The following is a 22,410-nucleotide window of genomic DNA, read 5'->3' as shown; positions in this document are numbered from 1 at the left end:
TCTGACGGGGGAGTCACGGAGGGAGTGGTCTTTACGGGGTGCTGGTAGGGGAGGGGAGGGAAATATATCCTTGGTGGTGGGGTCCGTTTGGAGGTGGCGGAAATGGCGGCGGATTATGCGCTGTACATGGAGGTTAGTGGGGTGGTAGGTGAGCACCCGTGGGGTTCTGTCCTGGTGGCGGTTGGAGGGGTGGGGTTCAAGGGCGGAGGAGCGGGAAGTGGAAGAGATGCGGTGGAGGGCATCGTCGACCACGTCGGGGGGAAATTGCGGTCCTTGAAGAAGGAGTCCATCTGGGTTGTGCGTTTTTGGATGTATTTGTTTCCTAGCTTCAGTAGTTTTTAGATGTGCTGCCCTTGCAGGTCTCGAGCAACTACAGCTCAACCAATCTGAGGCGCTATCGTTAGGCAGTTCCTTAACTTAAAGAATCCTGGTGCTATGTCTCAATGTTCTCACTGCTACAAAGGCAGTATAGTCTTGTACAGCAAAACATGTACACCATTTACCTTTTCAAGGTGTGAAAGTCTTCTGGTATTTTAGCTATTTAGCAGCATCTGACTTCCATTCCTGTTTATAACACAAGTCAAATGTGATCTCTTACAACAGGTTGAGGGTGGTTGTCATGCAGAAGAATGAGATTGTTAAATGAGATTTTGCTTCTCTCCACCACTCCCTCCCCCCCCCCCCCCCCGCCAAGTATGCATGTTCAGTGATATCTGTAGCACTTCCAACTATGTACAAAACTACTAATAGTCTTTCTTTCAGTTGGCTCCTGTACCAAACATACCTGATATGAAATGTATGCCTTTTAGTTTTGTTCATAATAGGTCCACTCTAATGTGAGACCCTTCACTTTAACCCACTTCCTGTAACTGAAAAGCAGCTGAGCATGAGTGAATTGTTTCTCAGCAATGGAGTACTTACATGTGACTTTCACACTTATTCATCAAAATATGAAATAATGTAGGCTGTACAGAACTCAAAGCACTTTTGGGATAACGTGTTGCCTTCTCAGCCGATTTTACTGTCTTGAGATGAGATGCTGAATTTGAAAATTACTACTTTTCTTTATTCCCCTAAAAGTATATGCTTTTCTCAATTCATTAACTTCATTAAATTTTGTGGCTGATATGGAGCTTGAAGGTATCTCTTAAAGCAACTTTTCTGTGCATTTGTGTAGAAATGCAACTATATAGCATTGAAGTTCGTTCAAGTTAAGTTTTGAAGAATATCAAATTTGTTTAAATGCATCTCTTTCATTTGTAGATTTGGTAAAATGCACTAGCTCCTGATGGCTCAGTGGGTAAATGCACCAGATATTATACTGCTGAGTTATTGTAAACCAGGCAGACATTTAGCATGTGTTGGATTATCTGATTTCAACTGTTCTAACAGTGCTACAGTTTTTAAAAAAGAAAAGGTGTGCATGGCTGTGCGCTAAGGACATGATGACTGGTGAGATGGAAATCCATCTGGTAGAAAGTACAAGTGGACTGAGTTGGATTTACCTGTGGTGTTTTTAGATGCATGTTGTAAAGATTGTGAAAGAGGAGATATGGGGTAGTAGGCAGGTAATCCTCCATCTCTTAATATTCTCTATGAATGTCACTTTCTTGCCATTTTCCTCTGTTAAGCTCTTATCCAATGTAATCACAGTCCAAAGGATCTACTGGTATCCTTACAATTCTGCCAGAGTACATTGTATAACTAATTTTCCCCCTCACCTCCATTCAGGTGCTAGTTAAATCAACACAGCCTCTGTTTGTAAATGATAAGGTCCTCCTCCATTTCTGAGGAACAAAACACTGATCCCTCCGAGGGTGGTTTCCTGCACCCTCCAGGATTCAGAAACGATTTACCTGGATGTTGCTGGGAAGTGTGTTTGAGTTATGAAAATAGACTGGATAGTCTGATTTTATTTTTCACTGGAGCATGGAAGTTGAATAACCTTTTATAGAGGTTTATAAAATCAAAAGGCATAGATAAATGAATAACCAAGGTATTTTTGCTAAATGGCTGCAGGCCATTGACGAGGAGGGCTGTGGGATGTCTTTCATGGATCGCTTGATATGTGAGACTTTATTCAGATATATGCTGCACAAGCCATATAATATGAATGTAGTGGAAGATTGTTTGGAAGGGTGACTAAAATTTTGTCTTGTCACATCACACTCCACATCATCCAAGAAATGCAGTTTGAGAAGGAAGCATCTCTACGCCCTTGACCTGTTGATGATTTGATTTATTGTAGTCACATAGAAATTAGAAGTCCATTCGGCAGTCTAATAACAGCTGAAACTGTTCTTGAACCTGTTGGTGCATATGTTCAAGCTTCTGTATCTGTTGCCTGACTGAAGAGGCTGGGAGAAAGTATTACCAGGGTGGGAGGGGTCTTTGCTCACATTTCTGCAGTAATGAGAGGTGTAGGTGGAGTCCAAGAATGGGAGGTTGACTTCCATGATGGTGTGGGCTATGCACAACTTTCTGTAGTTTCTTACAGTCCTGGGCAGAGTAGTTGCCGTATAAGCCATTATGCACCAGGTGGCTTTCTATGATGCATCTGTAAAAGTTGGTGAGTGTCCTTATGTGAGTGTCGAATTTCCTAAGTCTCCTGAAGAAATGTATGCCTTCTTGACCGTTACACCTACATGGGGAGGCCAGGACAAATTGGTTATTGTCACTCCGAGGAACATGATCCACTCCACTCTCTCCACCTCTGCTCTGTTGATAAGGGTGTGTCCTCCTCCTTTCTTCATGAAGTCAATGATCAGCTCTTATGTTTTGCTGACGTTCAGAGAGAGACTGTTATCATTGCACCACAACATCAAGCATTCTGTCTCCTTTCTATAGTCTGACTCAGCATTGTTTAATATCTGGCCTACAATGATGGTGTCATCAGCAAACTTGTAGATGATCAGCTACACAGTCATGAGTGTACAGCAAGTACAGTAGAGGGCTGAGTATGCATCCTTGTGGGGTGCCAGTTTGAGGATTATCATGGAGGTGGTTTTGTCTATCTTCACTGATTATAATCTGTGCATCAGGAAGCTGAGGATCCAGTTATAGTGGGAGGAGCTAATGCCCAGGTCTGAGTTTCGAAATTAGCCTGGTAGGCTTTATGGTGTTGCAGGTGGAGCTGTAGTCGATCAATAGTAGCCTGACATAGAGGTTCTTGTTATTCAGATGTTCCAGTGATCAGTGTAGGGCTAGGGAAATGGCATCTGTTGTGGACCTGTTTTTGCTAGTGGGCAAATAAAGAGCAGGGAATCGAGGCAAGCTCGGAGGCTAGAATTGCTGTGGGCCATAACTAACCTCTCAAAGCACTTCATGATATGGCAGTCAGAGCCACTGGGTGTTAGTGACATCTTTGGAATGTGTTCTGGAATTCTCCTCTATAGGTGAAACTTTAAAGATCACCTGTGATCACTTCTACAGTGCAGGGATTACTAGGATTAATTTGCAATGATCAGTGAAAAGATCCAGATTGCTTATGGTCAGACTTTGTAATCTATGTACTTCTCAATGAATGAGATGCATATGCAAATGTGATTGCTAGTGTCTTTTAAGTTTCAATATATGCCTGATTTGATGCAATTGCCCCTCCATAGGACCCACATTAGCCAAAACTGGAGCCTGCCCCTGCAAGCCAAACAAAGCTAGGTGTGCTGGCAGCCATTCTGCTGTTTAATGCATAGTTGAGATTTGGTTGAAGATGAAAGGCTTTCCAAATTGTGCTCCAGTCAATGAGTTCCAGGTTGTACCTGTTAGGTAATGCTTCCCTACTGTGCACACCACCATGTTAATTCTGCATTGCAGTCCCTGTCAACCTTGTCAGCTTTCAGTTAATTATTCATTTTCCCAATTTTCCCCGAATCCTGGACCTAACACATACCAATGTCAGATATTGTGACCCACTGTTGTCCATTGAAGCCAGAGTGCTGGTGATCACTGAAGCTGCCTTGTACGTATACTGTTGACAATGATTTGTACCAGGAACTAAACACTAAGTGCATCTAGCCTAAATCCGACTCTGAATTCAAAGTCTTAAATCGCAGCAATATCAGGAGGTCAGCTCTACCTTGGTTCTCTAGATTTGATTATACTTTAATTGTACTTAATTGATTGTAAAGCACTTTTGGGATATCCATTGATCATGTAAAACACCAAATAACTGCAAGTCTTTTTCCTATGTGTGAATAGTGTAATATTTTGGTATTGGTGTAGATGACCAAAAGCTTGGTCAAAAAAGCCTTAAGGAGTGGATTGAAGGAGAAAATAAGAGGAACAGAGCTGAGAACATTTAGGGAGAGATTTCTAGATTTTATAGCTGAGGCAGCTAAAGACATGGCGGTATTGGATTGATTTTAAAATTTTGAGTTTGAGCAGGGCAGATATGAGAAATATAGGGCTAGATGAGATTAGAAAAGACCAAACTCTGCAGAGATTTGACAATGAGGATGAAAATTTTGAAATCAAGACCTTGCTTGGTCAGGCGCTAATGTAAGTTTATTGAACACAGGTTGAATGTAAATAGAATTTGATGTGAGTTACAACATAGGCAGTTTTGGAGAACACAAAGCTTAGGGAGGGTAGACTGTTAGCCCGGTCTAGTCTGAAGGTAAGACTTTGAGTGGCAGAGGATTTGAGATCAAAACGGCAACAGGTAATGTTACTGACATGGAAATAGTAATGAAAAGTGTAGAAACCTCGCACAGAATAAAACTGTTTTCAAGCTCATTGTCAGCTGTCAGTGGAGGAGAATGGAATCTGTTACAAAGGAGCTGAATTAATGACACTGACCTCCAGCTTCAGTATTTCTAATATTAAATTGCACAATCTTAGCAATTAAAACACTAAGAAGGAGTTAAGTTAGGTGGTGTTGCTGTTTTGTAGAATCATAGAATCCCAAAAGTGTGGAAGCAGGCTATTCAGTCCATCAAGACCACACTAACCCTCAGCATCATTTGCACCGTGTATCTTTAATGACTGTAGAAGCTATTTTTATAAATGTTAGGATGGAAAATTTGAGTCAACATGAGATTCTGAAGTCCCAGCACCTCTGAGAATTTAGAGGAAAAGTAATAGGAAGACTGAGTACTGATTTAAAGCTATTCTAGATTCTGTTTTGTGCGTCCAAGTAGGGCTATTTATTAATCTTGTAGTTTTGAGAAGATCTATAGCTCAGGTTGAGGTTTTGGATGTATATTTGCTCGCTGAGCTGCATGGTTCATTTCCAGATGTTTTGTTACCCTACTAGATAACATCTTCAGTGGGCCTCAGGCAAAGCAATGCTGAAAATTCCTGCTTTCTATTTGTATGTTTTGGGTTTCTTTGGGTTGCTGATATCACTTCCTGTGGTGAAGTCACTTCCTGTTCCTTTTCTCAGGGAGTAGTAGATGGGGTCTAACTTGATATGTTTGTTGATAGTTCAGGTTAGAATGCCATGCTTCTAGGAATTCTCGTGTGTCTTTGTTTGGTTTGTCCTAGGATGGATGTGTTGTCCCAGTCAAAGTGGTGGATAGCACTGAAGGATGTTGTATTTTACAGAAGGATATAGATAAGCTTCAGAGCTGTGCTGAGGGGTGGCAAATGGAGTTTAATCTGGAAAAGTGGGGTGATTCACTTTGGAAGGAGCAACAGGAAAAAAGAGTACTGGGCTAATGGTAAGATTCTTGGTAGTGTAGATGAGCAGAGAGGCCTGTGTCCATGTGCATAGATCCCTGAAAGTTGCCACCCAGGTTGATAGGGTTGTTAAGAAGGCATAGGGTGTGTTAGCTTCTATTGGTAGAGGGATTGAATTTTGGAGGCACGAGGTCATGGGGCAGCTATACAAAACCCAGGCGTGGTTGCACTTGGGAGTATTGCATACAATTCTGATCACCACCTCATAGAAAGGATGTGGAAACTATGCAAAAGGTTCAGACGAGATTTACTAAGATGTTGCCTGGTATGGAGGGAAGGCCTTATGAGGAAAGGCTGAGAGACTTGAGACTGTGGGCTTCATTAGAGAGAAGGTGGTTGAGAGGTGACTTAATTGAGACATAAGATAATAGGATTCGATAGGGTGGTCAGTGAGAGCCTTTTTCCTCCGATTGGTGATGGCTAGCATGAGGGGACATAGCTTTAAATTGAGGGATGATAGATATAGGACAGATGTCAAAAGTAGCTTCTTTACTCAGTAGTAGTGGTGTGGAATGCCCTGCCTGCAACAGTAGTAGACTCACCAACATTAAGGGCATTTAAATGGTCATTAGATAAACATATGGATGAAAATAGAATAGTGTAGGATAGACTTGCTTCAGATTGTTGCACCTACCTGTAGAACCATCGAGGGCCGAAGGTCCTGTACCGCGCTGTTATGTTCTATGTTCTAGATTTGAAAGCAACAAACTCTAGCTCAGTCAAGAATCTTAAATGTAACCAAAATATATATTAGAGAAGAGCTGCTAAAGTTGATTTGGTGAATAGACTAAAAGCTAGGTAACAATTGAAATGGGAGATATTTAATGAAACAGTTCATAGTTTGACAAAAATACATTCTATTGAAAAACACTTTACAGCTAGATCCTAGCTGTGGTTTCCCTAAGGAAGTTAATGGTAGTCTTAAAATGAAGAGGCCTGAGGGTTGGGAGTATTTTATAAACGAAAGGGTCACAAAAGACGATGGGAAAATAGAAAATGAGCAAATTAGCCAGGAATACGTAAATAGATTGCAAAAATGCTTCCCAATAGCTTTAACAATTGTGCAACAATGAAGTTAGCTGTCTTCCTGGAGACAGATGGGACAAATCATCATGGGGAACGTGGAAATTGAGCAGATGTTGAACAAATTACATACTGAAATAGGAGGCAACCAAAGATCTGAGAAAATGTACTGGAGGAATTTTAAAGGGTTGAAACCAGTGAACTGAATGACATGTCTTCGATTGTAAGAGGTGACTGCTGAAATGGTAGAAGCACTTGTAATGATTTTCCAAACAGCTGGAATAGTCCCAATGATTTGGAATTTAGCAAGTTGATGAAGGCAGAGCGGTGGATGTGATCTCTGTGGACTTCAGTAAAGTGTTTGTCAAGATTTTGCATTGTAGACAGGTTAGCAAGGTTAGATCACATGGAATACAGAGAGAACTAGCCATTTGGATATTGAACTGGCTCTAAAATAAAAATGAGACGGAGGGTGGTGGTGGAGAGTTGCTTTTCAGGCTGGAGGTCTGTGACCAATGGTGTGGCACAAGGATCGGTGCTGAGTCCGCAGCCTTTATTCATTTTATATGAATGATCTGGATATGAACATAGTTAGTAAGTTTGCCGATGATACCAAATTTGGAGGTTTTGGTGATCAGTGAAGAAGGTTACCTCCGGTGGGCCCATTGGAGTTTAATTTAGATAAATGTGAGGTGTTGCGTTTTGGAAAAGCAAATCAGGGCAGGACTTATACGTTTTAATGGTAAGGTCCTTAGGAGCATTACTGAACAATGACCTTGGAGTACAGGTTCATTATCTTTGAAAGTAAAGTCACAGGTAGACAGGATAGTGAAGAAGGTATTTGGTATGCTTTCCTTTATTGGTCAGAGCACCGAGTGTAGGAGTTGGGAGGTTGTGTTGTGGCTGTACAGGATATTGGTTAGGCCACTATTGGAATACTGTGTGCACTTCTGGCCTCCCAGCTATAGAAAAGATGTTGTGAATTTTGAAAGGGCTCAAAAGATTTAAAAGGATGTTGCCAAGGTTGGAGGGCTTGAGCTAAAGGGAGAGGCATATCAGGCTGGGGCTTTTTTCCCTGGAGTGTCAGAGGCTGAGGGGTGACCTCTTACTTAAGCTTAAATTTACGAGGGGGATGGGTAGTGTGAACAGCCAAGGTCTTTTCTCTGGGATGGGGGGGGGCGAGTCCAGAACTAGAAGGCATAGTGAGAGGGGAAAGATTTAAAAGGGACCTAAGGTGACATTCACACAGCGGGTGGTACATGTATGGAATGAGCTGCCAGAGGAAGTGGTGGAGACTGGTACAATTACACTATTTAAAAGGCATCGGATGGTTATATGAATAGGAAAGGATTTGAGGGATATGGGCCAAATGCTGGCAAATGGGACTAGATTTATTTAGGATATCTGATCATTACAGGTGAGTTGGACCAAAGGGTCTGTTTCTATGCTGTGCAGCTCTATGACACAAAATGCAACACTGCAATTAAAAAAAACTGAAAATTGAACTGCAAACCAGTTTGTGTGGAATTATTTAAAGTCCTAAAAATGCATTTGGAAAAAAGCATATGATCAGACAGAATCAACGTGGTGTTATGAAACAGAAATCTTGTTTGACAAATTTGAGTTTTGAAAATCTTTCAATTAAATAAAGGAAAAGCAGTGGATCTTCAAAGGTATTTTAAAAGGGAACGCCAGAAGTAAAAGTAAGACAAGCACTTATGATTTGGGATTAATACATTAGTGGGAGTGGAAGATTTATTCACTGGCAGGAAACAGTAGGAATAAACTGGGTGGTTTCATGTTGCCAGCATGTGCCTAGTAGCCTACCACAAGGATCTGTGTTAGGACATCAGCTATTTGCAATCTATATTAATGACTTGGATGAAAAGACATTTGTATCTGAGTTTGCTGGCAATGCAAACCTAGTTGGGAATTTAAGCTTGAGGATGGCATGTAGGCTGCATAGAGATGTAAACTGGTTAAGTGTGGGGATAACACAGATGGCAGATGGAGTATAATGTAGAAAGAATGAATCTTATTCATTTTTAGTTTAAAAAAAAGTCTTGATTTTTATATTTAGAGAGGACTACACTCTTTGAATGCTAAAACAGGAAGCATTTGGAAATACTAATTGCAAGTTGGCTTTTGCAAAGGGAAATGAAGTACAAGAATAAGTAAGAATTCAAGGAGAGAAAATCATTCAAACAAAAAAACATAAATTGCTGAAGAACACTCAGCAGGTCTTGCAGCATATGTGGAGAGAAATCAATTAAAGTTCTGGGTCCAGTGACTCTTCAGAACAGATCATTCAGAATGTGGGCTGACATAGCCTAGAAAGGAAGGAGAGTGGTCTGTAGTTTTAGTGGTACATAAGTTAGTGGGAATAGGAGCATGAGAGCAGGAGGTGAGTACTGTGGACAAGATATGGTCAAAGAGGGCAGGGGAGATGGGAAACCAAATTAGGGAAGAAATGGAGACTGGAGGAGTGCAGGGAGGATCCTTAAAGAACATTTGTTTAGCTTTGTGGGATAGGGGAAGGAAGGGGAGGGTCAGAGGTAGCTGGTCAGATGATCCTACTCTTGGTGACAAATTTAATCGAGTTATTTGTGCATCTCTCCATCCATACTAAACACAATGTAAAAATGGCTGTATCTGAAATGATACCATGGGAGTAACATGGCTACAAGATGGCAGGTCAAGTATGTGATTCTGAGGATGCTTCAGGAATCTACATGGAGAATGAAGTTAAGTTGGAGGAGAGAACATCGTGCATTCAAATGGAGGTTAAAATCACCTAAGATGAATTAGTGTAAAGGCTATGAGGGGAAATTATTGAAGGTAGTTCATTTCAAAAATTGTCGTGTGACTTGTCCAGACAGGCAAACTTGATTTTAAGTGTGTGAACAGGGTGAGATAATCAGAGGAAGTGAAAGTGGCAGAGGAGTAATTTAGAGATTAAAGATCAGCTCTTAAATGCAGACTGTTTTAGAGGTTTGGTGAGCAAAGCATAAGATAGTTGGGGAGTGCCTCAATGGCTCCCTTTAGTGCTCATGAGCCACAGGGAAATTGTTGGCTTATCTATAAGGAAATCAAGCTTGGGAATAGCAGCAGGAGAGTAGGAAACTTGAAGTACTGAGATATTAGAAGGTCTGAGAGGAGACTGGAGATAAGAGAAGGTAGGAGAAACTGAGGACTGCAGATGCTGGAGACCAGAGTTGAAAAATGTGCTGGATAAACACAGTAGGCCAGGCAGCATCCGAGGAGCAGGAGAATCGACGTTTCGGGCATAAGCCCTTTTTCAGGAATGAGGCTGGTGTGCCAATTGGGCTGAGAACAAAGGTAGGGGGGAGGGAATTTGGGGGAGGGGCGCTGGGAATAGGATAGGTGGAAGGAGAGGTCAGGAAGAAAATTGCAGTTCAAAGGGCGGTGCTGAATCCGGGGTTTGGGACTGAGATCAGGTGGGGGGAGGGGAAATGAGGAAGATGGAGAAATCTACATTCATCCCGTGTGGTTGGAGGGTTCCTAGGTGGAAGATGAGGTGCTCTTCCTCCAGGCGTCGTGTGGTCAGGGTCTGGTGATGGAGGAGGCCAAGGACCTGCATGTCCTTGGGGGAGTGGGAGGGGGAGTTAGTATTCAGCTATGGGGCGGTTGGGTTGGTTGGGGCGGTTGTCCCAGAGGTGTTCCCTGAAACGTTCCGCTAGTAGGCAGCCTGTCTCTCCAATGTAGAAGAGACCACATCGGGTGCAGCGGATACAGTAAATGATGTGTGTGGAGGTGCAGGTGAATTTGTGACGGATATGGAAGGATCCATTGGGTCCTTGGATGGAGGTGAGGGGGAGGTGTGGGCGCAAGTTTTGCACTTCTTGCGGTTGCAGGGGAAGGTGCCGGGAGTGGAGGTTGGGTTGGTGGGGGGTGTGGACCTGATGAGGGATTGGTCTCTCCGGAACGCTGATAGGGGTGGGGAGGGAAATATATCCCTGGTGGTGGGGTCTGTTTGGAGGTGGCGGAAATGACGGAGGATGCTATGATGTATCCAGAGGTTGGTGGGGTGGAAGGTGAGGACCAGTGGGGTTCTGTCCTGGTGGCGATTGGAGGGGGCAGGGTTCAAGGGCAGAGGTCTGGGAAGTGGAGGAGATGCAGTGGAGAGCATCGTCGACCACGTCAGAGGGGAAATTGCGGCCTTTGAAGAAGGAGGCCATTTGGGTTGTTTGGTAGTGGAATTGGTCCTCCTGGGAGCAGATGCGTCAGAGGCGAAAGAATTGGGAATATGGGATGGCGTTTTTACAGGGGTCAGGGTGGGAGGAGGTGTAATCTAGGTAGCTGTGGGAGTCGATGGGTTTGTAGTAAATGTCTGTGTTGAGTCGGTTGCCCGAGAATGAAATGGAGAGGTATGGGTAGAAAGGCAAAATCAAAAGAGAACGTAATGAGATGGAAATTAAAGTGATGCATTTACAATTTGAATGGCAGCCAAAGAGTGCAAATGAATGGATATGGCCAAAGCTCCTCTTAATGGAGATTATGGAACATTTAATTGGAATGCATATATCAAGGGAGAAGTACTAGAGGGCTGCCGTTTCTCTGGAGCAAAACACCAAGAGGAACTGTCATGTTTTAGAGCAATGTGCAACAAATAAGTATCAATAGAAAATGCAGAGAGACGTATTTGAAGATTGTTATCACATGTTCACCTTTGTAGGTGAATAACTGGGGCTTTCTGAAAGCTTTAGAATATAACATGTTGCATTAATTTTTGAAAGATGTAGAATTTTAAAAAGCTTTTATTTCATACATGACCTCCTTTTGGAAATGCGCTATAATTTCATTTTCATCAAATACAGCTTTTCTAGTCTCATTCTTAAAAGCAATATGTTCATGAGTTTATTTAGTAGATTGGGTGTGGAAAGATGAGCATGAAATAGTGGTAAAGCTTGAATAAGTTTTGCCTTTGTATTCTCTGCTGTTTTTTAAAAAAAAAATTCCCTCTTGTAATGGAAGTATGCCTTTTTCTCTAACTATAATCATAATTGTGTGCTATTATTATGATGGTTTGTGTTTTGGCATCGAAGATGAAATCTGACTTTCCTAAAGTTTTCAATTATAGTCAATTAGTTAAAAAGCGGCATCTTCTTTTACAAAGCCATCCCTTTAGGGATTTGATAGGGAGAAAGATTAAATGCCATCTGGCTACTCTGATTTCACGTAGAATGGCTGTCAATTGGGCTTGTACCTCATACTTGCACAGCAAATTACTCTTACAAAAGTCCCACTTATTTATGTTTTGTTCCACAGACTTTGAGCTCATTTCTGGGGGCTGTTCCTGGGCTACTGCAGGAATTCTGCTGAGATTATGCAAGATAGACCTGCTATTGCACATACACCCTGAAAAGATTATGATTCTCTCTTTATGGTCTTTTGAAGGGCTCAAAATTATTGAAGTAGAAATTTATAATCCCTTGGATGTAGTGCTGGTGTTAAATAACACAACTAAGCAGTCATTTACTGTCATATTGGATCCTGAATTTGGTTAAGATTTTGGTAGGTTCCAATCTCCTGCCTTTTTCAAGATGTTGCCATTTTGAGAGAATTCCAGTGCCACCTCTCCCTTACAGTATCTTCAAGCAAGTGGTCATCACTCATCTCGGCTTTCACAGTGGATACCCAAGCTGTTTCACAGGTGACTGATGAAAGCTCAACTTTACCTTGATTAATTCAAAATTAACTTGTGTGTATTTCAAGTAGGGATTACCCTGTTAAGTGTTACGAATGAGAATCATGAAAACATTTATCCTCCTTGATTAAGTAATTAAAGGTTCCTACCTCTGTCTCAGCTGGGATCAACTAACAGCAGAGATTAGGACTGGAAGTGTGCCCTAGATAATGTGTATAAATGAGTCATTCGGTAAATCACCTATTTATGAACCGTTTCATGACTGCAACCATAACTTTATTGTTGTAGTCATGACTAAATAAGCATAGCTTATTTAATAATGGATGTGGATTTGTAATCATTCAATCTTTCACTTTCCAACAGATGTTCCTGAATAAGAAATAATCGTAAAAACTGATGTGTTTAGTAGAAAAACTAGATTCCTTCTCGCTGTTGTATAACATGCTTAGGTGTTTGCTCAGATTTGCTGTTTTTGATTTCCTCAGGACTTTTGTGTCTCCCTGTATGTAGGTCAACTTAAGGTTAGTGAGATGATATACTGTTTCTGTCTCATTGATAAGCATGTGTGTGCTGCATGGTTGCTGCGGTTTAGAAAATTTGCTTTGTCCATAGGGATAAACTTTGCTAAGATCTGGGAAAATGTGTGATTTGCTTGTTAGCTCACTATGCTGTAGTGGAAAATGGTGTAGAATAAAGGTAGTTTTCAATCAATTTCATTTTTTTCACCTGTTCTAGTTTGGTAAAGCTTACCTTGTCTGAACTTGTGCAATCACCAAAATGATGAAACCTCTGGTTTATGAAGGTAATGAATTCTAGACGCTTTTACATTTGAAAGCATAAGATGCGTTTATGTCTCTAATCTCCTCAAATATTGCTGTTAGTTGGGCCAACATCTATATTTGAAAAGTGAAATTCACATAGCGTTAGGCATGCTATTGTGTTTTACTACTAGTATTTTAAAGCCTAGCATTCGAGCTTAGCTGTCACCCTAATAAATTTGAACAGTTTTAAGTCCTTGCCATAAGACTGCAACACAGGACAGAGAATGCTAATGTACCTTTTTTATGTGCTGCTAATTTCCACCCCCACCCTAGTTTCTTTACCAGAAAATTGATTTTCATGCTTGACCCAGCTGGGACTCTTTTTTTGCATGCAGGAAGACATATCAGGATGGGGGGGAAAAATAAAATTTAAGCCTACTTTTGGAGAAAAGTAAAGTTACATTTAATTGTTTTCCTTTTTGAAGTTTGGAATTTAAAGGGATTCATGGTGATTCTTTTTAGCAGACTGAGTGCCTTGACCATTTTTTATGCAATTTTGGTGCAGGGTTGGAGTACCTGCTGTGCATTTATGTACAATGATTATTTCTTAACTGAAAGAAAATTGATGATTTAAAAAATAAGACCATCTGCAACAGTAACGAGTGCCTTCTAAATAACAAAGATTAATTTCCTGGGACTGTATCATATAATTTCCATATGTGAAGCTTAATTTAGACTTTTAATCCACTCTAGAATGCTAACTGATATAACTACTGTAGTTTATTGGTTAGGGTATGAGTTACTGCCAGGCCTCTCTCTATGCTATTTAATCATAATATTGGTGAATCGTGTGTTAAGTGTATTGTGAGAGAATACAAGAGAGAAAACTTCTGATTTTTCTTGAACTCCTTTCCCTCCTATCTCCTACTGTGATGATACCACCCATCAGAAATCTGTCCCCATGTTTTATGCAATTATTTTGTTGAAGTCATTAGCTGTGTACAGATTCTGCCCCACCAAATGTTACTTAAGGTTGATCCAGTGGGCATAAGAACTTGACACCTCCTGAAGATTTGGAAGAATCTGAGCTTTACATACTTTAACACCATTTGTGATATGTTAATCTAGCAATGTCAGAATCACTCTGTCGTGTGTTTTTCCTGTGATCTGTTATTTGCAACGCATAATGCAAATGAACCTGTCTAACAGTACATTCTGGTTTATAGATTTCCATTGTAGAATTGATCAGATTCTGCTGTACAGTTGTAAACATGTGCTTTGAAAGATGATTGTACGAACCAAGTAACTATTATTTTGAATGACGTTTTTATATAAACAAATCTTCCACTGGTTGGTGCCCATTCCTGTTGGTACCTGATTAGAAGCAGTTGTTCATCGCCAAAAGGGTATGTGCTGTAAATAAATGAATTCCACATGATCAACTTTTATTGTTCACAAAGGAAATAGTTATTGTGGTAAAATAGCCAGCTTTCAAAAAATTTGAATTGGTAAGTTTGTACATATTTCGGTAATGTTTTGTCTGTTAATAGAAATGAAATATGAAGTTTGGACACCTGCCAAGGAAAAGGTTAGTGTAAAAATGGGAATGAAATTGGCCAACAGTGTTCCTTTTATTTCTTGTTTAGCTAGTTGGCTCTAAATACACCTGACTGGTTGATATTAAAATAATATTACTAAAGTAACAACTTAAGCAATTGATGTAACAAGCATGTTGACAATATTAATATTTAATCTTGTTGAGGTTAAACAGAATGGGGATTGGTCTGATCAGAAAGTAACATAATTGAATTGCTAAGTACCCATTAACAGATTACCAAAACAATACAAAAAGATAGCTGCTATTAAGTTTTGTCATATCTTTTTCTTCTACTGTAGCCATTTCTTCATAATTCAATAAACAATGGAAGAAACTTTGTAGCTTTTGTTTGTGTGACGTGTCCATACTGCATAGCGTGTGATTCTAGGATTTTAAATGGGAAATAAAAAAATAAATATAGGGAATTTTGAGAGCTGATTAGCTTAATGCCAGTGGCAAGTGAATAATGGATTCCTTACTCAATGTGACAAAAAACATTAGAAGCTAAATCATAATGCAGAGTTCCAATGAAAAGATCATGCTTGGCCAACTTTGCTGAATTATTTGCAGTAGCAGAATAGGTAGTTAATGCAGTGAATGTAATATTTTTGGAGACTCCAAAAACTCCAAAGCTAGTTGCAAAACAGAACAAAGGGAATGAATTAAAGTTAGTTACTCAAACTAGCAAAAGGTAGAAAGAGGTGCTCCCCAGGGATCAATGCTGTAACCACACTGTGTTCACTATTTACATAATCCATTTTTAACTCTGGAATTTTTAAGGGCACTTTCAAAACTTGTGCTCAACATCGCATTGAGAATTTGGTTAATAGAGAAGAGGGCAGTGATAAAAGATTGGAAAACATACTTCCACAATTTTTTTTAATTTGTTAAAAAACTCTACATTATAAATGAGAGTAAGGTAGTAAATGTTGGCAGTAAGAATGAGGAGGTTTGGAAAACAATTTCGGAGTACAGGGGGCATAGGTAAAAGTGTCACTAAGTAGCTGGATAATAGGACACAACCACAAACTAAATCTTTTGAGATCCATATTCTAGGTGGGTAGAAGGAAGAAGCAGGGAAGATATTTTCAACTTGTTTTAATGTTGAGAATGAACAGTCTCCATACTCTGTGTGGTGGAACAAGGTTCTGTACAAGGATGGTGATGAGAAAAACATTTGTGATGTAACCTCCAGAATTATTCCAGAATTGAATCAGGAGATAAGGTGAAATAGTGGTTTTATCATTGGATTAGTAATTCAGAAATGCAGTTCAGGTAACGGGAAAAAATCTACTTCAAACACTTGATCTGCAACAATTTTGTGACCTCCTCCAAATTTATTCGTAATTACTCCCCTTCCACAGTTACAACTTCAAAATTTCTTTTGCTAAGCATTCACCATTTTGCTCCTATCTTGCTGTTTTAAAAAAAATAAATTCACAGGATTTGGATGCTGCTGAAAAGACTAGCTATCATTGGCCATCCCTAATTGCCCTTGAAAAAATTTTGGTGAGTCTGCCTTGAACCACAGAAGTCTGTGGTGCAAGTTCTCCCATGGTGGGTAGGGAGTTCCAGGATTTTTGGCCCAGCAATGAAAACTCCAAGACATATTGTCAGTGATGTATGACTTTGAAGTTGATGTTTACAAGTATCTGCTCACTTTCTACATGGTGGTTAAGTGTTTGAGATGGTTGTCTGCTAAGTTGCATCAATAAATCACTTTAAACATGGTAACACATCTCAGTGTTTTTCACACAAACATTATCGCACAAAATATGATGCTGAGTCCGTTTTAGGGCAGATGACCAGGTTTAGTCAATGACTTGGAATCCTTTTAAAGGAGAAGGAAAAGGTGGGAAGATTTAGGAAGAGAATTCGAGAGCTTTGGGCTTTGGCAACTGAAGGCAGATCTTCAGTATTGTTGCCAGAATGTTGTCGGTGAATGTTGGAGTGAATTAAATTGGCTAAAGACTGGCATCTGTGATCCTAGGTCCTCCAGAGGAGGCCATGTGGGTCATCTACACAGCACTTTTGGGTGAAGTTGTTTCAGGTACTTCAGTCTTATTTTGTGCTCATGTGTTTGGGTCCTGGTATTATGGAAAGTGGGGATGTTTGTTGAACCACTTTGTCCAATTAATTGTTTAATCATCTGGTATCGTTTTATGCCTGAATGTGGCAGAGCTGAGATTTTGATCTGTTTGTTATGGCAAAATTCAATTCTATCTATCACTGCTGTTTGGCATGCAAGAGAGTCCTGTGTCGTAGCTTCACCAGGTTAAGACTTTTTTTAGATAATCCTGGTGTTGCATCTGGCATGCTCTCCTGTCGTCTTCTTTCATCCACTGGCTGTCTGGTATTGGTAGATTGGGACCATGAAGCTTTTAGTTTGTTTTGGAGTACAATTCTGCTGCTGATAACCTTGTGGATGCCCAGTTTAAAATTGTTAGATCTGTTTGAAATCTATCCTGTTTAGTATGGTGGTAGTGCTACTCAACACCCTTCACTGTGAAGGTGGGACTTTACGTCCATAAGGACTGTGTAGTGGGCACTCACTGTCATGGAAAGATGCATGCAATATCAGGTTGAGGGTGACATCAGGTATATATTTTCCAACATGTACTTTTACCACCTACCACGTACCCAGTTTGGCAGTTACATCCTCTAGTTCTAGACACTACTAACAACCATTACTGAGCAGCTCTTGGTGATGGATATTTAAGTTCCCCTCCCAGAATACATTGTGCCTTTATCACTCCTGACTGCCAGTAACATGAAGGCAACCTTTAATCAAATCCTAGTAATTTTTTTTCCCTCCAAGTAGTATCCAATATGCAGACTTAATGATTCATCAGCTGAGGGGGACACCACATATGGTAGTTGGTATGTTTGGCTGATGCCATGGGACTTCAGCCTCTCTGCTGAGGATTCGACAACAATTCCCTCCTTGTATAACATTCTGCTGCCACCTCTTCTGGGTCTGTTCTGCTGGTGGGACTCCTTTTTTACTGAAATAGTTTCTTGCGCTAAACAGTCTAACCTGGCATTTTAGATTAAGACCTCAACTTCTCCAGGTACTCACTTATACTGTCTCTCATATTCAATAATCCATGTTTGGACTAAGGTAGTAATGAGATCTGAGGCAGAGAGATCCTGGTAGATCCCAAACTGAGCATAATTGAGAAGTTAAGTAGTGCCATTTCATTGCACTTTTGACACTTTCCATTTCTCCTCTATTGAGGATAGATTGTTAGACTGCAATTATTTTGTCCAACCTTTTGTGGACAGGATATCTAATCCAACTTTACACAAACTTATTTAAACTGTACTGCAATTCTCTTTGGGGGCATAAGCTTTTAATATTACATTTTGAGATGTTGTAAGGGCCATAGTCTTTGCCATATCCAGTGTGCTTGGCTGTTTAACAACATTTATGTTAAGTGAATTGATTTGGCTGAAAACTAGTGTTTGTGCAACTAAGAACCTTGAAGAAATATAATGTATCATCGTTTTGGAAGGTGACCCGAAGATAACTGCAAATGAATCAGTCTTGTTATTGAACTCTCTTTGGGGTCAGTCGTTATCGAACAGTGATGTTTATGGATGCTTCTCCTTGTTAATTTATATTAATTGTCCTGTTGTGTGTCCAAGGCTGTGCACTCTGCTGTTCCCACATCTTGGAATACTGCTTATTCCCACTTCCTGCACTTGCTGACAACCAGACTTTAAGGAATTTAATAAGTCGCTTTGCCATTTGATTCCTCTCTCCTTCAAAAAGTTTTTATTTTATAGCTATGCTTCTGGAGTCTTGATGTTGAATCATCTTTGGTTCAATTTAATGTTGGTAATATGGAACAATGAAGAGCTATTCCTATTTTGTTGGTTTTGAGTGTGTGCCGTTAAAAACAGCCCTGCACTCTGATCTCCAGTTTGTTTTAAATTAACTTGGGATCTTGCTCATGTTGCAGAAGGTTTTTCATTGCATCAAACATCTGTTTTAGGTATATTTTCAGTAATCCCTTGGTATGGTAAATATTGTCAGCAGTTTAAATTGGATGGCAATTTACTTTTGAGCTTGAGGAAAAAAATTGACTATTCATTCTGACTCCTTATTTTTAAAATATGTATTCACATGCCTATACCAGTGGCATAGACACTGCAATCTGTGCTTTACAAACATGGCCATGCAGATACTGCAGCCATGTAACTTGTACAGTCCATCAAAAGCACATTCGATTTTTCTAATTACCACAGGCCATTTGACTTGAATTTGCTTGCCTGCAAAACAAATGGCAGTTTAGACCATTATACATCTCTCTAGAAACAGTAACAGAAATTGCTGGGAAAACACAGCAGGTCTGGCAGCATCTGTGGAGAGAAAGCAGAGTTAATGTTTAGAATCCAGTGACCCTTCTTCAGAACCTTTTTTTTAATTAGTTGCCCCAGTTCCTAAAATTCCATTTGAGCTCAATAAACACTGACTGACTAGGATGGAATTGCCAATCTTCTGTCAGTAGGTGGGACTCTCCAATTGATTCCTGGTTGCAGGAATGGAATTGAATTGAATGCAGGCTAGCTACCTCACCCATTTAGCATATTCCATTCTGAGCACAGCAACTATCAACAATATTGTGATATCACGTACAGAGTTAAGCCAATTGACTCTTGTAGTACATAACAGGAGAGAAAAGTATTTTAAAGTCTGCCTTTTCAAAATGAAGGATCACTGGTATTATCTTTAGGTTGAAAATGAGTCTGACGTGACCTGACAGAACCAGTTGTTAGGTTTAAGCCTGGGAACATAATATAGCGAGTTGAGGCATGAATACACACAATGAAACAGGATGTGAAATCCTTGAGGTATCTATCTCTATATCTGCCTGCTCCAAATTTAAATCCAAATTTGTTTGGGTAATCACTGTGTAGTAGATGTACTATTTTTCTATGTTGTAGAAGTAGATGTAAATTGTACTAGCCTCACAGTGACACAAGAGTACAATTCCTGAAAGTCTTTTTGGTTGAGCCAGGTTGGGACATGCGGTGACATTTTTTTTTTCTTTCCCCTATTTATGTTTGGGTAGAATGTGTGATCAAGAAATTTGGAAAATAATCACCAAAGACCGAATTTGAAGCTTATCAGAAAATTGAGAAACATAACCAATATACAAAAATTAAGATTTTGAATTAATTATAACTATTCAGGTGCTGTTTTCAATAACTTAGATTGCATAAATTATAAGTACAGCGGCTGTAAGGCTGAACTAATCTACCAATGTTTTATGCCCCATTTGACCCTTCTTCTACTCTTCTTAAACTTTAACTGTTTAATCCTCTATTTCAGTCTTAATTCTTACCAATCCTTCCTTCTATATGTTTGTAAAGCTGTGCTTTGACTAGCCCCTGTGCTAGTTCGACACACTCTGGGCTAAAATGGTTGGTTCTTAATTATCAACTAGTGATGTCCTTATTTTTGCTTTTCCACATAAATGGAGATAATGTCTAGTCTATCAAAATTTTTAAAATTTTTTTTATTAGAAAGACCTCTATTGAGTCACTCTTGGATTTCTCTGTTCAAAACAGAGTATTTTGAATTTTTTCCAGATGGATATGATCTCACATTAGTACTATTGTAAAATCTTGTTGCATCATATTAGAGACCTCTATTTCCATTTGGCAACAAAGTTGTGTACTATATCCAAGTACTAGCAAAAGTTCAATACGTGTTAAGCATAATTTCTCTCAATTCTATCCATCTGGAAATAAATCCTACTTATTTGGTTTGCTTTATTAAACTGCATTGCCACTTTGTGATTCGTGTATATGTGCTCTCTTTTGTTCCTTTACCCAGTTTAGATTAATCTTTCTGAACAATGTGGTCACACTTTTCTTCCAAAATATAACTGTTTACTCAATATTGAAATTAATTTGCTCATGTCGTTTGTTTAATGTATCCTAGTTACAGTGTTGTGGTTTTCAGGTTTGACTATTCTTCCCTACCACTCCCAGATTTGATGTTCTTTGCATTGGTTCCAGCACTGAGCCTTATGGAACTTTGCTTTCTACTTCTGGTGCTTTGAATAATTGCCCGTTTTACTACTACTATGCTTTCAGTTATGTTCCTTGTTCCCTGCTTCTTTGTGCATACTTACTGCTACTTGAATGTTAGTATGGATGAACCAATGATTGTTGAGGACCAACTGAATCTAATGAAACATTTTTAAGTTGTTTATGAAGGACTGTGAATTTGCAAACAAGCATCCTTTTAATTTGTATTTGAACTGTTAGCAAATTGAACTGATAATCTGGATTTTTCTATATTATGTATTGAAAATGCTATCTTTGTTTTCCAGCCTCCATTGGTATGCGATGGATGATCGGAATGACAGAAATAGAAAAGGGCTCCAGCTATGGCAACAATGATATGAACCGAAAAAATTAATTTCCACTGAGACTGCCAGTACCTCCAAACAAAGCAATTTTTTTTTGAAAATGAGTTGACAGATACTGGGGTCAAGGGGATAATTGCACCTAAATTGCGGTTTCTTTAGCGTGAAGATCACTGTGTAGAGTGCCACCTTGAATCCGCACTAAAGGGTAGTGTGGATTGGTATCCTTTTGTGATGTATGTGGTGTGTGAAACCATTCGCACAGTAATAAGAAATGGTGAAATTGGATTTTGTCAGAATTCTACACCAATAGTGTCACTTGGAGATCTGACATATTGATGTTTTCAATATTATGACATTTCAATCTAAATGGAAATGAATTTTTTTTTTAAAAAGAGAACCTGGTGTAATGGAAGAATTCAGCTTTTTTTCTAATAACATAAAATTGTGCTTCTAACTAATTCAAATGCATTTTGTATTTTACTGAATCAGAGTCATTTTTAAGGGTTACTTGGATCAAGATTGTCTTTCATTACCTAATTGAAATATTTTTGGTATGTGATCATATCCTTGACAAACAAAGGTGCTTTGTCGGCGAAGTAGGTGGATCTGGTCTTGCAGATTGCTGTTGCATAACAGTTACAGATCAAAAATTATAGATTTGTATCTGGCTTTCCAAGCACACCACTGATCTTGCTGTAATCTTTCCTGTGAAATGAATGCAGATGAGGCATTTCACCATAGTGCAAGAAAATAATCGACCTGTAGCTCTGTGCCTCTCCCAGTGTGTAATTTTGGCACCATTAGAAAGAGTGGCTTATCAAGAGAATGGTGCAACTCCAGGAGGCTGATTATTTTATAGGGATGGGAAACAGTAAAGTAAATAAATTCTAAAGGGCTTAGTTTACCTGGAGTATGCACTTTGCAGATTTTAAATAGATGAATTATTTAATATATTTCAAACTTCAAAATAAGGAACATAAGTTTCAGAAGGTGAAGTTGGAATTTCTTTACTTCTCAATACTTTTGCCTCACATATGGTGCTCTTTGACTTTCTATGAAATAGTCAGTGGACTCCTAAACATTTCCTTTAATCTGTTTTTGTAGTCTGAGAATTTGAGATGTCCTCTTGGTTTTTAAAAAGTAAGAAAATGTTTTTGATTAGTACAGTAACTGATCTCATAGGGCTTCTGTTATCTCAAGATATTGTCATAATGCCTATTTGATTACTAGAATCTAGAATGCCAAACTTTGAGAATGCACTGATTATATGATACAGAATTGAATGGAAGAAACTAA

General features: G+C 39.4%; 1 protein-coding gene across 11 annotated transcripts in view; it reads left to right on the top strand.

The window, feature by feature from the left end:
* Positions 1-21,572, top strand: part of agpat4 (1-acylglycerol-3-phosphate O-acyltransferase 4 (lysophosphatidic acid acyltransferase, delta)) — a 192,526-nt gene extending 170,954 nt beyond the window's left edge. For 4 of the 11 annotated variants that reach the window (XM_043696311.1, XM_043696309.1, XM_043696312.1 and 1 more), the window contains one exon: positions 11,992-12,300. In XM_043696311.1, the coding sequence (XP_043552246.1) occupies positions 11,992-12,230 (239 nt within the window). In that variant the 3' untranslated portion in view covers positions 12,231-12,300. The other 7 variants (XR_006312574.1, XM_043696314.1, XM_043696315.1 and 4 more) reach the window with 7 other exon arrangements.
* The last annotated feature ends 838 nt before the right edge of the window (positions 21,573-22,410 follow it).

The sequence above is a fragment of the Chiloscyllium plagiosum genome, chromosome 9 (assembly GCF_004010195.1).
Source record: "Chiloscyllium plagiosum isolate BGI_BamShark_2017 chromosome 9, ASM401019v2, whole genome shotgun sequence".
Taxonomy (NCBI): domain Eukaryota; kingdom Metazoa; phylum Chordata; class Chondrichthyes; order Orectolobiformes; family Hemiscylliidae; genus Chiloscyllium; species Chiloscyllium plagiosum.
The sequence above is the reverse complement of the archived record's forward strand: the minus strand, read 5'-3'. Positions and strand labels throughout refer to the sequence as shown.